Source organism: Eumetopias jubatus, unplaced genomic scaffold (genome assembly GCF_037043125.1).
Source record: "Eumetopias jubatus isolate StellerSeaLion01/CBP00866 unplaced genomic scaffold, mEumJub1_p1.0 scaffold_17, whole genome shotgun sequence".
In the NCBI taxonomy this organism is placed as follows: domain Eukaryota; kingdom Metazoa; phylum Chordata; class Mammalia; order Carnivora; family Otariidae; genus Eumetopias; species Eumetopias jubatus.
In genome coordinates this window covers 32,155,050-32,175,200 of record NW_028274823.1, presented here as the reverse complement: position 1 = coordinate 32,175,200, position 20,151 = coordinate 32,155,050, and the positions used below count along the sequence as shown (strand labels likewise).

Here is a 20,151-nt window from a genome sequence, read left to right as displayed (position 1 = left end):
CCTACCAGGTGGGGCACGACTTTGCAAGTCGCACCCACACAATGGCACCCCCTCTAAACCATTCACAGGGCACAGCACAGTGGTGTAGGTTTGTTGTAACAAGCTGCCAGCAGGTGGCAGTAAAGTGTGTTAAGATAGGGTCCTCCGTTTGTGGTTTCCAACGGGCTAGAGGCAGCCGTGATCCCAACTACTGCAGAGCAGGCCCCCAGTACCTGCTCTCTGCCTCATGCATGGAACCCACAGAAGCCTGCAAAGGGGCCCTTTGGGGAACTCCATAGGAAATTAAGCTGGCCCCGGATGTAAAATGAGACTGTTCAAAGAGGAGAAAATCCCATGGGTAGGGTAATTAACATATTTTCAGAAAATTACAAGAAAAAACCATGAATGCCAGACGGCTTGCATGGAATGAGCTCTGACGTCAAGCAACAGATAACACACCAGAAAGAAACAGATCAAAGTTTAGCTGTGCGGAGGTCTAGGCGGTGGGGGTACTGGGGGTACAAGTGGGTTTCTTTACCTTTGTTCCCTCTGCGTTGGGCAGGAATTCCATGTACGATTAGGGAAGAAGCAAAGGTTCCAAAAAGCCATGCAGGAATGGGTTTAGGCAGAGGGAGAAGTATCACCAGGGCTTGGGGACAGGGTATACTCCATTCCCAATATTGCAAGCAGCCCCCACAAGCTACCCCGGAAACAACTCAGCCTGTGTAAAAACAGTCTGTGCTTCAGGATCCTTTCTGGAGGAGGGCATGGCAGAAGCAAAGGCCCTGCAGTGGGATCCAGGTTGGCCCATGTGAAGTCAGTGTGGTTTGAGTAGAGGAAACAAATGGAATAATAGCTTGGATTTTACCCAGTGAGCACCAGGAAGCCTCTGAGACAGGATCAGATTTGCATTTGGAAAGATCAGAGTGGAGGGGGCAGGAGCTGAAGCAGGGAGACCAGGTCAGGCTCTGCCAAGGTGGACACTGGCAGCGGGGTCTATTAGCATGACATCAGCACCAAAGTTCCCTATAGTGGGGAGACGGCTTTGACCAGGTATCCATGAGCAATAGGAACCCACTTAAATGGGCTATTGTCATGTACCAATTTAGAAAGTTTCATTCATTTCTCAGATGAAGATCCCTGCATTTTGGCAGGCCACCTCCAGAATCTGATCTCCTCAGCCAATGACAGAGACTCATCACCAGGCTGTCAGGTACAGCTGTGCAGGTTGTATATGGCACTTAAGGGGTGCCATTCACAATTGGTCCCACCCACTACCTCACACTCCACTCCAAGAGAAGAGGGTGCACACAGAGGCACTGAGCTGGTAGCCTCCTATACTCCCCAAGGGGGAGTTCCATCCTATTTCACTTTCCAGGCCCCTAATCTATGCAAGGCCTGTGTTCAGTGCTGCCAACGATAAGCAAAAACACTCACTCCTCAGAGCAACAAATGGCCCCTACCAATGGGGGGCTCACCCAACTACAGGGTACCCTGAGTGCACTCTGTATAGACAGGTGCTGTGGGACCTCAGAGAGTGGGGGGCTTGGTGAACCTGGGGGTGCAAGCAAGGGCTCTGGGAAAGAGAGAGATGAAGTAACATTTCCAAGATGAATGTTTGATGCTGCATGGCATTTTGTAGATTAATGGACCACCCCCCCTCATAAACCCTCCAGGGAAGGGAAATGGGGAGAAGTAGAAGAAAATGCTTTTTTTCTCATCCCCCACCACAACTTGCGAGCACACCTGAGATGAACGGCACAAGCTGTGGCAGATGTCACAACTGGAGCTGGGAGTGGCTGCCCTTATAAGTGAGCTGGGGAAGGTTTAGGAGCTTAGAATGCGGGGGACCCGGAAGGGAGGGAGGCGGGGCCAACATGAAGGCTGGGCCAAGTCAGGTGACTGCAGCCAAGAATGCTGGGAAAATCCCCTTTGGGGCAGGAAAAGCATCAGAGTTGTCAGGGGCAACAGCTCGGGGCTGTATCCCGCCACCCCCTCTCAGCTGCAGAGTGTCCGCCAGCGAGGAAGGGGGAGCTGGGAATGGCCTCCGCCTCTGGAGGGGCCCTGGCACAGGGATGGGGGCACCCTGGACCCTGGCAGACTTGGCACGGCTACTCACAGCGAGTTCAGGGAGCGGAGGCCCTGGAAGGCGTCGGGCGCGATCTCTGCGATCTGGTTGTTGCTTAGGTCTCTACAAGGTGAGCAGGAGGGAAACCTGCTGAATCCCCTGGCAGCCACCGGAGCCCTGCTTGGCCCCTCCTCCCAGATGCCACAGGAGGGCAGGCATTTCTAGAAAACTGAGGGGCCAGTTCTCCCATCCCCCTGAAAAGCCCCCAGCCATATTTCCCTGTGCAGTCTGAGGCTTGTGCTCAGGCCGGCAGTCCAGCCTTGGTCCGTTCTTGAGGAAGCCTTACCCCGCAGCTCAGCTGTCCCCTACACCCCCCTCTCACGTCTGCAATTGCTCCCAGGAGTGCCCCGGCTGAGATGGAGGATGACAGTCAGCTCTGGTCATGTGCCAGACTCAGGTTCAACACCCCACGTGGGCCCCACACTAACTGTGAGGAGGTCAGGTCACACCGCCGCCATCCACACATCACAGATGAACCTGCCCCACGGCGGTGACATGTCTGTTCCAGGCCCTTCCCCCTGCCCCATCCTGACTCCCAGGAAGTGGCAGGAGACACTCACATCCTCCGCAGCTTTCTGTAGGGAGAGAAGGCTCCTGGGGGGATGGACTTGATCCCATTGAGCTCCAGGCGGCTGCAGAGAGAGGACACAGAAGCAGCTGGGTCCTGACTGCTGCCACCCAAACCAGGCCCTTTGCCCCTGCTCCCATCCTCCATAGGCTGGCACCGGCAGAGGAAGGGAGCTGCTGTATTTGAGTCCCATTACCCCAGATTTTTGTGGCCGAAAGGAGCCCACAAATCAGGCTACTACTAAGAAACCAACTCCAGCAGACTCACCCCGCTGGGCTGGACAAAAAGACCACAGAGGGACACCCCCTCCCAACTCTCTAGAGGGGCCCAGCTTTGGGTAGAGGGCTCAGGCCAGCCAAGGCTGGCTATCTCTCCTCCATTTGCACGGAGGGGCCTCGGGTGAGCCCTTCACTGGACTACCAGAGCCTGGCCTGGCCCGAGGGCCCGCGGCCCAGCATCCGCCCTGGCCCCGTACTCACATCTCCGTCATGGTCTCAGGTAGGTTGGCGGGGATGGCCGTGAGGCCTTTGCCACGACAGTCCACAATGCCATTGCTGCAGGTGCACATGGCCGGGCAGGAGCCGGAGGAGAGGGTGCAGGAAGGCACTCGGCCCGCCTCCCCTTGGCCTGAGGAAACAGTAGGCTGTGACCGGGGGGTGTCCCATGCTAGCACCTCCCACCCCAGATACAGCATCACGGGTGGGGACAGGGCATATAGTGTTTCTCTGAATGCGGATGAACCAGAGGAGGTCACCGAGGACTACCATGTAACTCTGTGGGCGCCTAGCACATAGCACGTGCTTGATAGATATTTGCTGAACTTGAATCTGAACCTAACTCAGCTGCATGAGAGTGTGATTCACACGCTAGGAAATCCTGGCCTAAATTCTAAAGCTCCAGGTTCTAGTCCATGTCACTCAACACTTTTGAGCCTCAATCTCCTCAGTGGTCACCGGAGAATGACAAGGACTATGTTTATCGGGTACTCACTCTGGGCCACATGCTGTGGGAAGGGTTATATATGCAGTATCTCATTTAACCTATGAGGGGTGTGATGTTCTTGAGGCCATTTTACAGATGAGAAAACTGAGTCCTTGATATTATTTAATTTGTGGACAATCACACAGCTAATAGGTGGTAAAACCGGGATAAAGTGTAGTGGCTGATATAAATTTTTTAAATTGAAATAGAACACACAGGTGCACCGTCTTAAGTGTATAGCTGGCTAAAGTTCTGCTCATGGGTACACCCACAGAACCGTCCCCAGACATAGAACATTTCTATCACCCAAGAGGGCTCCCTCATGCCCCTTCTCCGAGGCAGCCGCTATTCTGAGATCTATCACCAAAGATTCGTTCTGCTGATTTGTGGACTTCACATAAATGAAATCAGACAGCAGGTCCTCTTGTGTCTGGCTTCTTCCGCTCAATACAGAAGCTTTGAGATTCGCCCACACTGTTGTGTATATCAGCAGCTTGCTCTTTGTCACTGCTGAGCAGTATTCTATTGTATGGACAGATCATAATTAGTTTATCCGTTCCCTTGCTGGTGGACATTTGGGCTGTCTCCAACCCGGGGCTACTATGAAAAAAAGCTGTCTTGAATATTCTCGGGCATGGTTTTTTCCGAGGGGTGAGAACAGGAGATGATAGATGGGGCAGGAGGGGGAAGTGGGAGGGGACAGGAGGTGACGGGTGAGGACTGGAGGTGTGGGCGGTCCAGGGGGTGGTGGATAAGAACAGGAGGTGATGGGCAAAGAGAGGAGGTCACGGGTGGGCCGGATGTTAGTGCACGGTGACAGGAGGTCATGGGAGGGAACAAGATGCAGGGGTGGGGCGGGGGGAGCAGAAGGCAGGTGATGCGCAGTCGAGAGCCCCGGCAGGGCCTGCACCCACCTGAGCAGCTGAACTCACTCTTCTGGACCTCGGCCACATTGAGGCCACGCAGGCTGGCGGGGCCTGAGCACTGGGTGAAGAGCCCGATGGTTGGTCTCTGCCTCAGCCACTGTGAGAGCCAGGCCAGGTGACAGTCGCAGAACAGGTGATTGGAGTGCAGGCGGCTGCGGGGGGAGAGGGTAGCTCACAACCCACCCACCTGGGCCCCCAGCCCCCAGCCCAATAGTGGGAACGCCCCCCTACCAGGGAGCGGGCCAAGCTTCCGGTGCTCCATGCAGCCCCAGAGTCGGAGCTCAAGCCAACTGGGGGTTACCCGCAGCAGCAGGACACTTCCGGCGGCCGCCCCCCGCCCTCCCAGCTCGCGTGGGGCAGCCACTGGCCGGAGTGTGACCAGCAAATGATTCATCCCACTGAGCCCACACGGACCCGCTGCCCGAAAGCCCATCACTCATTTTTAAACACAAAAACAAATCAATTGTTTTCCGAGGAAAAATCAAATATAAATGACATTCAATATCCTTCCATTTTGGGTCACTTCCCTCCCCCTTGGACTCCGACACCACCACCCTGAATGGATGACCACTGAGAACGCAAAGAAGAAGAAGGAGCTCTTTCTCCCACCCGTGGACGCCTTCAGCCCCTTCCCCACCATCCCTGGAGCCAGCCCCCACTTGGCCGCTGGGCCCCTGGCTGCCCCTGGGCCAACTCACAAGGTCCGCAGCTTGGGCATGTGGTTGAAGCTGGACACGGGGATGGTGGTGATGTTGTTGTTGTTCAGGGTCCTGGTCAGGGGAAACCAGAGTCAGAGGGCGTCTGTGCGGTCGGCAGTTACACTGGAAGGAGGGCACGAGGCTTCTCTCTGACACGCACTCAGACTCTCACACCCAGATCCATGGTCCCCCTTCCAGGGGAGCCGGGACTGGGCTGGATCCTGGAGAATACGCCCACTGAAGAGCTAGAGACACAGAGCTACCCTCAGGGAAACCCCTGAGCTGGGACAGAGGTGATAAGGCAGGTACCACAGACTCCACGTCGGGACAGGGAGGTAGAACAAGAGGAGGGAAAGGCTGCCTGTGGGCTTGAGCTGGTTGGGAAGTAAGTGTGGGGTTTCACGGAGGGAGACGGGGAGGCATTCCTGCCTCATGTGTCAGAAAGTCCTGGAAGCCACAGATACTGCCCTGGGCTTCATCGTGCGCAGGGTAAGCCTGGGTCAGGCGCTGCAGGCATGACCCCACGAGCTGGTTTCCCCCCATCCTGGGTGGCGAGTCCAGGAGAGCAGAGAGCATGGCCTCTGCCCTGGGCCTAGCACTGCGTCCCGGGGGGGCTCACACCTCCTGGGCTGCTCCCAGCCTGACCCCGGCTGCCTGGGCCAAGCTCCCACGTTCCCAGGCTCTCCAGCCACTGATGCCCTTCCCATGCTTCACTTACAGCACCTCCAGCCCCCGCAGAGCCCGGAAGGCCCCTTCCTCGATGCAGCTGATCTGGTTCTTGTCCAGCTGTCTGTGAAGCAAAAGAAAGTTGTGCAGGAAGCAATGTTGCCTAGAGCAGCGGCGTCCAGATGCTTTGATCAAGCGCTCCATTAGTTTAAAACAAAGAGGCCTGGCCCCAATCTTTTGTTCCGTATATATGTGTTGATCCAAATAGCAAATACTAACAAAAGCTTATGTTCTTTCTTATTTCGTTAAAACAATAAATATAAATAAAAGTTATATTCTATTCCTCCACCTAACTTTGCATATCCTCCGGGGAGCGGGCACCTTGCCCGCCCCCTTTGGAGACCAGCCGGAGGGTGCTGGCAACTGGAAGTCGAAACAGCCTCTCCCAAGGGCAGCGGCAGCAAGAGCTCACACACAGATTTCACCCCGAGGGCCCAGTGAGACTGACTAGCTGTGGCCACCTGGAATGCTGTTTTTGGAATAAACTGAAGCTGTGATTGGGGTCCCTTGGAAAAGAAGGCAGTGCCCAGTTGTCTACTACAGACTTGGGGTCAGGGAGTGACAGGCATGCCGGGCATTTGTCATTCCTGCTGCAGTCCGAACTTGGAGGGTGATAAGCCTGGACCAGAATAAATGTGAAAAATAGGAAGAAACCATTACATTTAAATAGCACATGACAAAGCATATTTATTTCCATGTCTCATTTGAACTTCAGAACAAGCCTGTGAGGCAAATATGATGGTCCCATTTTACAGAACAATATACTGAAGCTCAGTGAAGTTAACTGACTTGCGGCCACTTCCACAGTATGGACCTGGAAGAGAAGACTCACACCAAGCTCTCTCAATCTACTGAAGGGCAAGAGCATGCAGACTGGGCCATTTAAATGGACCATGAACCTCACCTAAGCACCCACAGTTCATGACACTCCCTTCTACCCAGTCCCCAAAGGCCACCTGTTTCCTTCGAGCCCAGACTGTTCCAGAAGACCATGCTGGCCCCAGCCGTATCAGAGCCCATACAAGCTCCTTGGCTGCCTGGGCCACAGGGCTCGGGAGATGCACAAGGATACTGCAAGGGGTGGCCCTCCGGCCCCTGCACCCTTCTCCCTCCCAGGCCTGGACTCACAAATTTTTGAGGTCTGTAGCTCCACGAAAAGCTTTTCTGGGGATGGCCTGGATTGTGTTCTCACTCAGGTCCCTGAGAGGATAAAGCCAGAGGGAGAAAAACACTGATCAGAAGAGATTTCTCCAGAGTGCCCCAATGAGTCAGGGAGGTCGGGATGGCCAGATGGTGTTCCAGCATCCGGGAGAGTGCCTGGCACCCAAAGTCCTGCTCAGTGAGCATCTGTTGAAGGAATGAAGCAAGGAAGGAATGATGGAGCTGGAGAGAAGTACCCTGCCCTGGAGGGAGCTTTGTGCCCAACTACCTCCCCTCTCTACACAGAGGGGGTTGCAGCCAGAGGGACGAGCCTGGGGCAGCAGTGACCGATTCTGCCAGACCCCAACCCTGCCCACAGACCCCCAGAGGTCAGCTCAGCCCCCAAGGCATCATCGAGGGCTGCAAAGGAACAAGCAAAGGAGGGGCTTCTCGATGAGCCCACAGCCACCCTGGGACCTGTGCTAAGTTCACCCGAGACTCACTCTGTTTTACTGATAAGGAATAAGGGCTCAGGAGTAAGGTGCCACTGGTAACCCGGCCAGTACGTGGCACAATCAGGTCACAAAATCCAGGCTGGGTCTGACTCCAGATCCCGTGCTCTCAGGCCTGCCATCAGCAGAGCCACCTCCAAGAGCCTAGCGCACGCCAGAGGCTGCCCCATGCAGCCTGTTTCTCATGTTGGCCGGGGGCCACAGGGCTGCATCCCTGTCCTGCAGCCTGGATGGCAGGGGTCACTGACGATGTCACCATCTCCCCATTATTAGTGTCCCGATGTGAGGGAGGAGGAGTCGCAGGGACACTGCAAATCCCTGGCCTCTGCAAGCCCCAGACCAGCTTCTGGACACATCCTCTGGCTCCACTGGCAGATAGGGCCTCAGGCACCTGCCCACCAGCCTCTCCCTTCCTCTCTTAGAATCCTTACTACAGACTTTTACAAATGCCCCTTTCCAGGGCAGCTTTTCCTTGCCACAGTAGTGGCATCAACTGCCACCATGTTCCAAGAGTGTCCCCGAGGCCAGCACTGCCTAGCACATCACGTATGTGAACTCACTTGACCCTGGCACTAACCATGGGGCAAACACTATTACTGTCCCCCTTTACCGAAGGATAAGAGGAAGGCTCAGACCAAGTCAAGGGAACACAGCTGGTGAGTGGTGGCTCCAGAATCCGAGCCCAGCAAGTGAAGGTCCCAGAGCTACCCCTTTGCATAGCAGCCCTAGGAGCAGGAACTAGAAGTAGGAGGGATGTCTTCCCCTATTCTGCACAGGAGGGAACCGAGCTCCAAGAAGTGAAGCAATCTGCCCAAGGTTAAAGCAAGATGGGGACCCAGGCGAGCCCTACAACATATGTGCCCTCAGGGTCCTTAACCTGGACAGCCAGGGGCTGACTGTCCTGACGTGGGATCCAATGCTGGGCAGTTCCACAGACCCCCCCAGCTCCTTCTGGGCCAGGCCCACAGGGCTTTGACCATGTCCTTCCTTTCAGCCTGTCACCCGACAGGCCTTCGGGTTCACTGCCAGCCCCAAGAACATGGCCCACAGGGCCCCCCGGCACACAGTCCCTCGGAGCACCCACCACGCGCTACCTGCCGTCCTGGCACCCCCACTCCGCACTGCCTGCCGAGCTGCTTTCCCCTTTCTCTGCAATTCCCAGCAGCCCCTCCATCTTGAGAGGACAGGAGAGCACTTGAGCCTTTACTTATCTGCTAATCCTGTTGTCACCTCTTCCTTGCCTGGAGAGAGCACCTTGGTGACTCTGTCCCCTGCCCAGCTTCCGTCCTGCAGGTAATTGCCACAGTGAAGGCACACCTTGTACTGGCCTGGCCCTACCGTCCCCATGGTCTATGACCTTGATCTCTCCCCTTTCTTAAGTAGACCCTGGCACTGGGCAGGTCGGACAGGTAAACCGCTGACTTGGGAGCAAGGCTGTGTGGGCCACACAGGTCAACCAGAGACGCTGGCTGGCAGGGGCTGGGAGGGGCTCCCAGGGCTTCTCCTCACGGTCTCTGCAAGAAGCCAGCCGCCGCGTCACCCTGGAGAGACCCGCACGGAGAGAACCAGCTTCCAGCAATGTCCGTCAGGCACCAAGGAAACAGATTCCCCGGCCCCCGTCAAGCTCCCAGACTCTGTGTTGACATGGCCCCCAGAATTCAGACACGGAAATCCTGATGCCCAGTGTGACAGTGTTGGGAAGCGGGGCCTCGGGGAATGTGTAGGTCCTGAAGGTGGTGGAGCCCCCTGAGAACGAGAGGTCTGAGATGCGAGGACACAGCAATGAGCCAGGAAGTGGGGCCTCACCAAACACCAGTCAGCCAGCACCATGACCCTGGCCTTTCCAACCTCCAGAACGGTGAGGAACAAATATTGTTTGTTTATAAACTACTCAGTTTATGGTATTTCTGTTACAGTAGCCGGAACTGACTAACGCAGCCCCAGCCAACGTCTTGACTGCAATCTCATTCAAGACCACCCAGCCACCTTACAGAAACTGGGAGACAATACATGTTTGTTGTTCTTTTCAGCCACTGTGTTTGAGGGTTCAACAGTCAATGACTAAAACAGGGCTGCTTTGGGGGAATGGGCTAAGAGAGAGGCTTGGAGGCGGTGCTAGAGAGCGTGCTCTGACTCTGAGGGGACGAGGGCCCCTGAGAGCCTCTGAGGAAGGCAGGGTCATGCTCAGATTTGACATGAATGAGCTGAAATATGTTCACGATGTGGCCCCATCGCTTTGCACTTTGGGCCTCAGTTTCCTCGTTTGTCAAATGCACAGTCTGAACTAGATGATCTCCTCTCCCCCCGCCCCAGCACAGTCCCACCACACACTGACTACTCCCAGACACGGCAAGCCACAGCAAGCCACACTGCTCCCACACGGCAAGCTTGGTTCCTGGGGTATCTGAGATCCCCCTATCCCAGGGGGAGGCGAGGGACGGGGAGCCCGTCGCTGACGGCACACCTTCTGAGAAAGGCAGGATAAGAGAAGACCGAGACAGCCATCTGCCTTTTCCTCCCCACAGAGAACCAGGGAGAACAAAGCATGGATGGTGAGGGCAAGACAATGGTAAGGAGGGGCAGGGGCCTGGAGACTTCTACAGAGTCAGGAAGAAACAGAGGGGGCACAGCAGGTGGGGACCTCCAGCAGGACAGTCATCTCGGCCCCAGCTGGCAGGCCACCCTTCAGCTAAGCCTGGGAGGGAACTCTGGGCCGGCCACTCACATCCATTATTCTGTTTAATCCCCACCACCCACCCTGCAAGGAAGGTTTTTTATTTGTATCGATTAGTGTATTGATTTAAGACAACCTTGTTCCAGAAAGGCTTTAAGGTGGCTTATAGGGATTTACAAAAAAGCAAGAGAGCAAGAGTGAAAAGTGGGGCAAAGAGAAGAAAAATCAATAGCAGATACCAAGAACAAGGCACGATGTCACCCACACACCTGCCAGGTCCAGGGCAGAACATGGGCTCTGGGTTTTCTGAGAGCTGATGGAAAAGGGGGACAGTGGTCCCTTAACAGCGTCCCCAATATACATATAATTTCAAAAGGACCAGTTTGTCAGGAGAATAGCTGTTTGGGGTACAAAGATGAGACAAGAATTCTCCAGGGATCCTTATAAAAAAATGACAGTGTGGCCTAATCAATAACACTAGAGCCTTATAATAAATGGGTTTCAAGTGTCTGGTTCTTATAATAGTATCGCATCAAAGTGCAATTCAGGAAACGCAATTCTATAAGGACTCACAGCAGGAGCTAAGTGGGGAAGGAAGGGGCAGAAACAGTCTGTGCAAAGGCAGGAGGTGTAATAGAGCCAGGCACTACCCGGGAGTAGTTAGGTTTGCCTGGAGCAGAATGTGCTGGGAATGTGTCTGCAGGAAAAAGCCTTTGTAGGCCAGAGAAGGTGACAGGTTACACCAGAGAGGCATTTGATCCGATGGCCTTTAGACATTGCTCAGGAGCACCAAAGCTTACAGAGGAAAGATGCTGCCCCCAGGGCAGGCAGGAGAGCCCATCCAGGAGGTGAGGGTCCAGGGGTGGGTGTGGAGCCACCTGGGGCCGGCCCACAGGAGCAAGCCACTCACACGGGTAAAATGAGGCAAGGAAAGGGAACTTCAGACCCTGGAAGAGGCCAGCCTCTAGACCAGAGGAAAGGGTGGGCCTCGGAAGCCTGAGGAAAAGGCAGCATGCCGGCGGCACAAGAGGTGCTGGAAAGAGCGTGAACTCTGCGAGGAGAGGATCCGGGTTCGAAGCCTGCTGCTAGCATTTATCAGCCAGGCCCCCGGAAGGTATGCCCCTGACCGCTTCGATGTCCCTGATTATAAAATGGAGATAAAAATACCTACCACACGGGTTTGGAAAAGATGAGTTCTTGTGTTTGAGCTTCTGTTCTAGGACCTCCACGGCAATATTTAAGAGAGCAGGCTTCTGTCCCTCCTCAAACACAGCGGGCCAGTCCCTTTCCTAAGGGTCTGACTGTTGTCTCCAGTACGCTCACTAGGGGGCACCAGAAGCCTGCCCTCCTGGGCTCAGAGGCCTCCGCCACCGCACAGACCCTAACACAGCTATTCTCATTTTTTTGCCCCAGTTGACCTTCTATCTGGTCAACAATTGTCTTGTCTTTCCCAAACCTCTTTGAAGTAATGTTTCTCACCTCCATTTTCCCCAGGCTGGCATGCAATACCAAAAGGTACCACCTTACATCGCAATTCTGCTGTTTCCTCATCCCTTGGTGGCCTTGTCACAGGCCCTGAAGGGAGCGTGGCCTAGGGTCGGTCAGGGCAGAATGAGATACACTGAGACAGGGAGGGTGCTGGAGCTGGAGAGACAAACCCAAAGTGGGAGCCGCTGGTGGCCTGACCCTGGCCAGGGGAAAACAGAGGGTGCAGAGCCATGGGGCAGATAGGGGCACAGAAGGAAATCCCAGGGAGGACAATGGAAGACAGACTGGAGAGCAAGGATGCAGTAGCCAGACAAGGGACAGACTGGGGAGATAAATACAGGTGTAGGGCCAGATTCTAAGGGTGAGGATGAGGTCTTGGACTTTGACAAGCTCCCAGGGGATACCAATGCTGCTGGTCCAGGAAGCACACACTGAGAGGCCAGGGTGGAGAGGAGAGAGCCCACAGCAGAGTGTCATAATAGAGATGGGTTCAATAAGCCCTGGCTTACCCACTTAAATTATGTGGTCTTGGGCAAGTCATTTAAACTCTCTGGCCTCAGTGTTCTCATCTGCAAAATGGGGTGGGGGTGAGCAGTGGAACCTACTTTGCAGGATCTGATATGACAGGTGCTGTGGGTTCTCACTCCTGCCTGTTACTCCACTTATGCTGTCATTCCTTCAATTCTTCAAATCCCTCCTGCCACAGGACCTTTGCCCTTGCTATTCCCTCTGCTAGAATATTCTTCCTCTACTCTGCAAACTCCTATTCATCCTTCACATCTCAGTCTACAGACCCTTCCCCTGACTGCTCCCTTGGCTTCAGACTCCTAAGACCCCATGTTTTTCCTTCTTAGCACTAATCCAGGTTTATAATGAAACATTAGTATACTGAATGTAATTAATACTGATTTTTGGTTAATATCCATCTCCCACTCCAGACCATCATCTCTCTCTCACTCTTTTTGGCCCCAGATCATAATCTCTTAAGAGTACTGTCTCTTGTGTTCCCCATAGTATCCCTGGACCTAGCACATTGCGGGGGCTCGGTAATTTTTAACTGAACTGAACTAACGTGGATGCACATCATTCTCTCGCTCTCACCCCTCTGCGTATTTCTGACCAAAACAAGGAGGGAGGACAGGCGGTGCAACTGAGAGGGGAAGCCCGGGGCTTGGGGCTGGACTGGCTGGCTTTGTGTCATCATCTTTGCAAGAGACCAAGCCTCCTCGCTCGGGCACTCGGTATACTTAACCTCCTCTGCCTAACACAGCAGCAGTGGACCCAGCGGGAGCTCTGAAAGGGAAGGGAGGTGTTGGAGGAGCACTTGTCGCTCTTGTTTTGTCATCAACTCTGCCCGTCCCTTCACGCATCCTCATGGAATCTTAGTAACTGAACCCCCTTGGGCAGTTCTGAGGTGGCGCCAGCAACATGAGCAGGGAGGTTTGGGCAGCGTTGGACGAAGGTGATTCTCCTGGGGCCCCACAAGATAGAGAGGGAGCTGAAGCCCCTAAGAGTCTATGGCAGGGGGGTGGGGGACTCCAGTTAAGAGTTCCAAGGCCAAGATCCTCATGGTCTGAACCCCACCACCCAAGATCAAGAGCCCTGAGAGGCGAGCTGCTGCCAATTGCAGCAGCCCCTTGGTCTGGGAACACCCCCAGAGACCCCAGCCCGGCCCCTTTCTATGAAGAGAAGGGGGCAGCCAGGCCCACACCCTGACTTGGGCACTATCCCAGGGGCCCCCTCCTCCTGCACACTCCGCCAATCCCACCAGCTTCTGCCAGGGCTGGGGAAAGCAGGGCGTGGGAAGCCGAGGTCGGGACCCCATGTTCTTGCTGCTAATCCCCCTTCACGCTCTAACCAGATTGGGCCCTGCCGGCAGACTGGCCTCTGAGGGGATCAGCAGGGAGCCCAGCCGGGGACTGCTGGGCACCAGCCAAGGACAGACTCAGCCCCGGGTTCCGGCCGCCAGCTTGTCAACCCCACTGCAGAGCTCGGGGCCCACTCTGTCTGCCTCTCAAGCCACAAGGAAGCCCTGGGAAGCCTGGCCTGGCCCCTTGCCCTTGTAGCCTGACTGGTGACCTGAAGCCTACCCAATAAGGGGCCTAATGGGGAGGGAAGCAGGGCACTTCACCCAGGTCTTCCTTGTTGGGAGACTGTCAGGTAAGGACTCGGGCCCAGGAACGGACACAGCCGGCCATGGACCCATTGCGGGCACTCACAAGTTTCCTAACCCCAGGAGGCTCCGGCTGTGGGAAGCGGGAATCATCGTGGGCTTGGGGGCTTCACTGAGGCCATGTGCAGGGCTCTCAGCAGGCCCAGTGCCGTCAGCTGCCACGGCCTACACTTTAGAATTGTCCTTATGGGGCCCTGGGCGGGGGGTGGGGGGTGGGGGTCAGGGTTGGAAAATCCAGGACTGGGAATCCAGAGACTGAGACTCGAAGCCAGTTCTGCCACCAGCCCACTTGGTGACCTGGGGGGAGACCTGCAGTTAGTTCCCAGCCCCTCAGTCTTCCCTTCCAACAACACAGTCCTCCCAGTGAGGCCGGTGTGTGGTGGCCCGGCCAGCCTGGGGGGGCTGGGCTGGCTCCCACTGTTGCTGTTTGTGAGCCCCCCACTCCATCTCACTGTGGGTGGCTCAGTGCCCACACCTCTGGCATCTGGGCCAGCAACAGTGGAGCCCCCCTGGGAGTCTGTTAGAGGTATGGACTTTCTGGCCCCACCTGCCGCATCAGAATCTGGATTTTAGCAAGCCTCCCAGGTGATTCATCCACATGTTAAAGTTTGAGAGCCCTGCAACTGACAGAGGGAAATTTAAAACATTCTCCAGTCCTCAGCTCGGGCTAAAGGAAAGGGGTTGCAGTCCCTGCTCCCAGCCAGCATTTCAAAGTGAGGGGCAGAGACACCAGCTCCTATTTTGGGGGGTGGGTGACTTGGATGAGGCCTCCCTATAGTGGCGGACAGAGCCAAGGGCAGAGGCCTCTGACCTGTCACCTGTGGCTTGCCCCTGCCCACCTGCAATGGGCAGAGGGGAGGCACTCGCAGGAGGGGGCAGAGCGCCTACCGCTCTGGCTCCACTGCCCTCCTTGCTCTCTTGGGGGGATTTGGGGGCCGGGGGACACTGTCTGGGGGCTTCAGTGAGAACCGGGCTGCGGTGAAAATCAGCACATGAGAGCCCCATGGGGTCAGGAGTCGCTGTTCCCAGAGACAGAGCCTCCAGGGCCCCTTGGCACCCCACTGCAAGGAGCACCGTCAGGGCAGAGGTTAACAGCGCCTCCGGGGTGGGATACCGGGTGCACACCCCCCTCTGAGATGCTCCTGGGATCTGGCAGGACCACCCCTCCCTTGTCTCTGTCTGTCCTTCAAGCTTGCCCTCAAATTCTACCCCTCCCACCCAGGAGGGAAATTAATTCTGCACTTACCCCCTCTGTTGGCTCCCCCAAGCCCATGGGATGATATTCCGGTGCCCCAGATTTACCTGGTGGGTGGACTGCATGTGTGTGCCCCTGTCTCCGGGTGACCTTCAAGGTGGGTCTTTTAGAGGCATTTGGTGGCAAGGACCTGAACCATGCTGCCTCAGGCTCCGAACTCAAGGTAGGGAGCAGGGCTTTGTCCACTCATCAATCTCAGGTACTCCCAGGAGATGCAAACTGTTTCTCAGGGCTGATCTCGGTGTGAATGAATTTATTTCATTGTCTCCAGAAGTCAAGTTTGAAAAGGAGGAAAGAGGACAGGGTGAAAGTGACCAGGGAGTAATGCCGAAGGGGCACGCTGGTGGGGTGAAGGTAGAACTAGTCTCCTCTGACCTCAGTCAAGTGCCCGCTGCTGTTGTCAGAACAGAGGAAAGACAGAGGGAGCTGCCTTTGCCTCCCGCTCCGAGCCTGACCGCCCTCCTAAGTGGCCAGTTCCCCTTGCTGATCCTTGTGTGCCCTCCTGACCCGCTTTCCTCTGCTCTCCCGATCAGCAGAATCAAGCCAGCAAATGGCAGGGCCAACAGACCCGGGGGGCGGGGGGGCTCAGCGATGCTGAGGAGCTGGCCAGGCAGGAGCCAGTCTGGGAGGAGAGCTAGGCGACCTGGGTTCAAATGCAAGCCTCTTTGTGCCTCAGTTTCCTCATCTGTAACATAAGCCTGTAAGAATAGTAAATAAACAAAAGCATGTGAAACTATCCAGAGAGTGTCGCGCACAGTAGGTGACAATCAATGGTACCACTGGCAAGGCTTCAAACTACCCCTGGGAATTATTGCTGGACGATCCCTTCTCTTCCTCCCCCCTCCCCCTCCTAAGCTGGGGGTTTTTATTTAAGATTTTATTTATGTATTTATGTATTTATTTATTTAAGAGCAAGAGCACGCACACACAGGCATGTGCTCCTAAGGGAGAGGGGCAGAGAGGGAGGGAGAGGGAAAGGGAGAGAATCTTAGGCAGGCTCCACGCCCAGCACAGAGCCTGAGGCAGGCTGGATCCCACAACCCTGAGATCAGGACCTGAGCCAAAACCAAGAGTCAGATGCTCAACGGACGGAGCCACTCAGGCACCCCATCCCCCTCCTACATTGATTTTAAGATTCATAGAATTAAAGCTCACACAGGCTCTGTGAGGTCTTGAGATTTTAACAAGTGTCGACTACCCAGGTTCTTTGCAGGGAACCCCTGATATCCAAACTCCTGTCGGTGGTTTTAAAGGCTGACATGGATAGTGGGGGTTGAGCTCTGCAGGAGAAATGGGCTGGTCTGAACAGTACGTGCCAGATGCTGTCAGCTGGAGAGATGCCCTCTCTCCTCCGTCCTCCATACTTCCCCGAAGCCATGCACTCTCCTGTGGCTGCCCCCCCACCCCGCTCCCTCCAGCCCTGCAGAGTTAATGTTGCAGAAACCTCATTAAGAAGAGACATTATGCAGCCCTGGATGGCTGCACCATAAAACCAGCCTGGGTAACACTTCCTCCAACCGGGCTGTTTGTTATGCAGCTACTGAGCATCACTGTAATCAATTCCCATAACAGAGATATCGGATGAGATACACACACCCCACAAAGCAACCTCAGAGCCTTGCCAAGGAAAAGCTGCTCAGAGGCTGGCATCCCATTCAGGAGTGAGTAGCTCGGGGACAAACAGGAAACAGAACCAGCAGGCATGGGTCCCAGCTACCATGGCAAGAACACAGTAATGGCAAGAGGGTAAAGAAGACAGGGGGAATGCAGGCCCCTCTTAATTTGAGTGCCAGGGCAAGGCCTTCCCTGTACACAACCACCACACACTGAGCCTCAAGGAGGTGCCAGGCATTCTACTGATCCTGAGCAGAGATGCACAGGGGGAGACAAAGTTCTTGTCGTTTGTACCTATGGGTTGGTAGAACCAATAACTTCAGGCATTCCCAGACCTGACACACAGTGGTGGGGGTGGGGGTGGGGAGTGGTGCAGCAGGAGCAAGAATCAAGATCTAGAAGAAAGAACATGAGCTTTAGAGACAGACAACCCTAGGTTTGACTCTAAGCTCCACCACCATTCACTGCCTGTGTGCTCCTAGGCAAGTTACTCAACCTCTGAGTCTGGTCGCTCACATGTACAGGGGGGTTAATCACAGCTCCCTCTTGTTGAATTGTGGTGAGGATTAAAACCACATATGCCTTTTCTATAAAGTACAAAACAGGCAGAACTAACCGATGCTGTTAGAAGTCAGTATCATGGTTACCCCTGAGGGAGTGGGGAGAATCAACGACCAGAAGGAGGTACTGGAAGATTCTGGGGACTCAAGATGTTTTAGTTCTTGACCCGGTGCTGGGTACGTGGGTGTGTTTGCTTTGTGAAAACCCAGTAGGTTATATATGTGAAAACACATGACACGTACGCAGACAGTCGCAGCTTGCTGAATGTATGTTACACTCCGGTGACAAGCTTTTTTTTTTTTTAAAGATTTTATTTATTTATTCATGAGAGACAGAGAGAGAGAGAGAGGCAGAGGGAGAAGCAGGCTCCCAAGGAGCAGGGAGCCCGATGTGGGACTCGATCCCAGGACTCTGGGATCGTGACCTGAGCCGAAGGCAGACGCTCAACCATCTGAGCCACCCAGGCGCCCCGGTGACAAGCTTTTTTAAAATAACATGTGAAGCCGCTTGCAGTACCTTGCGCTTTGTAGGCTTGCAAACCAGTGCCAGTGCCCAGCCTCCCCGATCCCTCCCTGGATGAGGCGGATGGGGAAGAAAAGCTGCCGAGGTGACAAATTCCAGAAGAATTGGGGCTCACAATTCTAAGTGGTGGGGAAATATGTGGACTGAGGTGATGGTGCGGCAGGAAGAATGCCCACCCCAAAGTGATGAGGGACTAGAGACCAACTTCACAGACACTGAGGTATGGCTCTGTGGGCATGTGAGAATTCTGTGCTGGGCAAAGATGCTGCATCTCCCAGGGAATCATGGCATCTGTCTCTAACGCAGCAATACACGTTTTGGTTCCATATCTTCCTGAAGAGAGGGGTCTGTGCCCTGCTCCAGGACAAGACCTCAGGGTCAAATGGGTGAGCCAAGATGCTGGTGCCGGAGGGGTGAGGATCTTGGGGGGCCCAGGGCAGGAGTGGGGGGAAATGGGCCTGTGGAACAGCCTTCCGAACAGGTCTGGATTCTTTTTCTGCCTTGTTTCAAGAAGAAATTAATTTAAGGACACATTATTAAATAGGGTAAGGTAACAGAAACCAGAAGAGGTAAAAAAAAAAAAAAAAAGAGGAAAGAAAGACAGAAATGGGTAGAAATATAAAACAAGGGAGAGAAACAAACTCTGTAAAAGCCTTCGCATCTGCTTATACAGGTACCCTGGCTTCTCCCAACCTAGGGGAATGTGGAGACTGATGTGCTATGCACTTTATGAAGTCTGCAGATGAAAACAAGCTTGGGAGAGGCATGGCCTTTCCTGGTTCTAAAACCAAGCATGGAGGCCTCCCGCCACTCCCCATAAAGAGGTGGCCAAAGGATGGAAAAATAAGACCCTCATCAGAATCTCTAAAGGAGGCCCAAGTGTGCTAGGTCACTCTCTTCTCCGTCACTTCCCAAGAAGCCAAGTCACAGATCAGCCAATTCTCTAACGGGTCAATTTGCTAAATTTCATTGTTTCCTTTACCAACTTGGTTTTAGTTGGGTGGTTCCCCATTTGTCTTCACAATGGCCTTTTAGAATCGGTTGGGTGATCCCTGCCCCAGCTCCCTGCTCTACAGCCACAGGAAGAGACCAGGGGTAGTTTCACCATAGTTCAAACACCAGGAGCAGGGGCAGAGGCAAACGGAGCAGTCCTTCAAATACTCTAATAAAGACAAAATTCAAACCAGTCAACTCACACCAAATAGTTAAAGGAAGTAAGTCAATGTGATGAATTGGTCATTTGACAAATTGGCCATTCAGTGAATTGACTTTTGGCAAATTGGCTTTTAGCAAAATGACACTTGGTTTAAATTGGTCTGCTTCTGACATAGCAATGTGTTTCACAGGGCAATTACTTACACACATGGTCTGGTACCAGAGCTCAGGAGAAGCTATTTTGCAGACAGATCAGCCCCACACTATCTGATATACTACTGCCTTTCTCTAGACTGGCCTAACCCAAGGTGGAATTTAGAATATTTTGAGGGATACACACACTGCATATCATGCAGGCCATCCTTCACCTGTATCATTTTCCTCAGTTAAGCTCACCAAAAATCTGAGGGGCAAACTCTTTGGGTTCTCCCTGATAAGGACCTGGGAGTGGAATGGGCAGGATTCAATGTGGTTTGGGAAGGGAGAGAACCAAGGAGAGGGGTAACAGGCTGGGCAAGTAGAATCCAGGCTGTGCTGGGGGAGGGGGCTCCACTCGATGCCAGTGAGCAAGTAGCCAGTCTGAGCTTCCCCGGGGAGAAGATGGGGACCCTGACCAATGTGATGGGGAGCTAATGTCAGAACAGATAGCTCATTCTAGCTGACTGAAGCCTGTGGCAGGAGCAACGCACCAAGGAATCCAACAGAGTATCACCGAGTCCCTGGGGCATTACCAGTCCTCTATTTCCTGACCTCCTTTTTTTTTTTTTTCAACCAAAGACAGCACCCATTGTCTCCTCATCTCTTGCAGTGCACTCCAGGCACTGTAAATCTTGGTCTCTGGAGTTGCTCAGAAGTAAAGGGGAGCTGGAAGAATTGGAATGGCAAGAGAGAGATCAGCCTCCCCAGCACAGCTACAGCTCCTAATGTCCCCTCCACCTAGACACACAGGGGTGCCCAAAGGGTATAAGACCCCTAACCACTTCCCAGGCAGGCAGAAAAACAGAGCCCTGCCAGGTTACGGGGCAAGTATGGCCTTAATCGGCTGAGTGTG

General features: G+C 54.3%; 1 protein-coding gene across 1 annotated transcript in view; it reads right to left on the bottom strand.

The window, feature by feature from the left end:
* SLIT1 (slit guidance ligand 1) overlaps window positions 1-20,151 on the bottom strand; it is a 145,484-nt gene that overhangs the window by 44,745 nt on the left and 80,588 nt on the right. The window contains exons 7-13 of the mRNA XM_028098650.1: window positions 7,135-7,206; window positions 5,999-6,070; window positions 5,281-5,352; window positions 4,571-4,734; window positions 3,155-3,302; window positions 2,668-2,739; window positions 2,099-2,170 (exon numbers count right to left, since the gene is read on the bottom strand). Coding sequence (XP_027954451.1) covers window positions 2,099-2,170; window positions 2,668-2,739; window positions 3,155-3,302; window positions 4,571-4,734; window positions 5,281-5,352; window positions 5,999-6,070; window positions 7,135-7,206 — 672 coding nt within the window. The remainder of the gene's footprint in view (window positions 1-2,098; window positions 2,171-2,667; window positions 2,740-3,154; window positions 3,303-4,570; window positions 4,735-5,280; window positions 5,353-5,998; window positions 6,071-7,134; window positions 7,207-20,151) is intronic.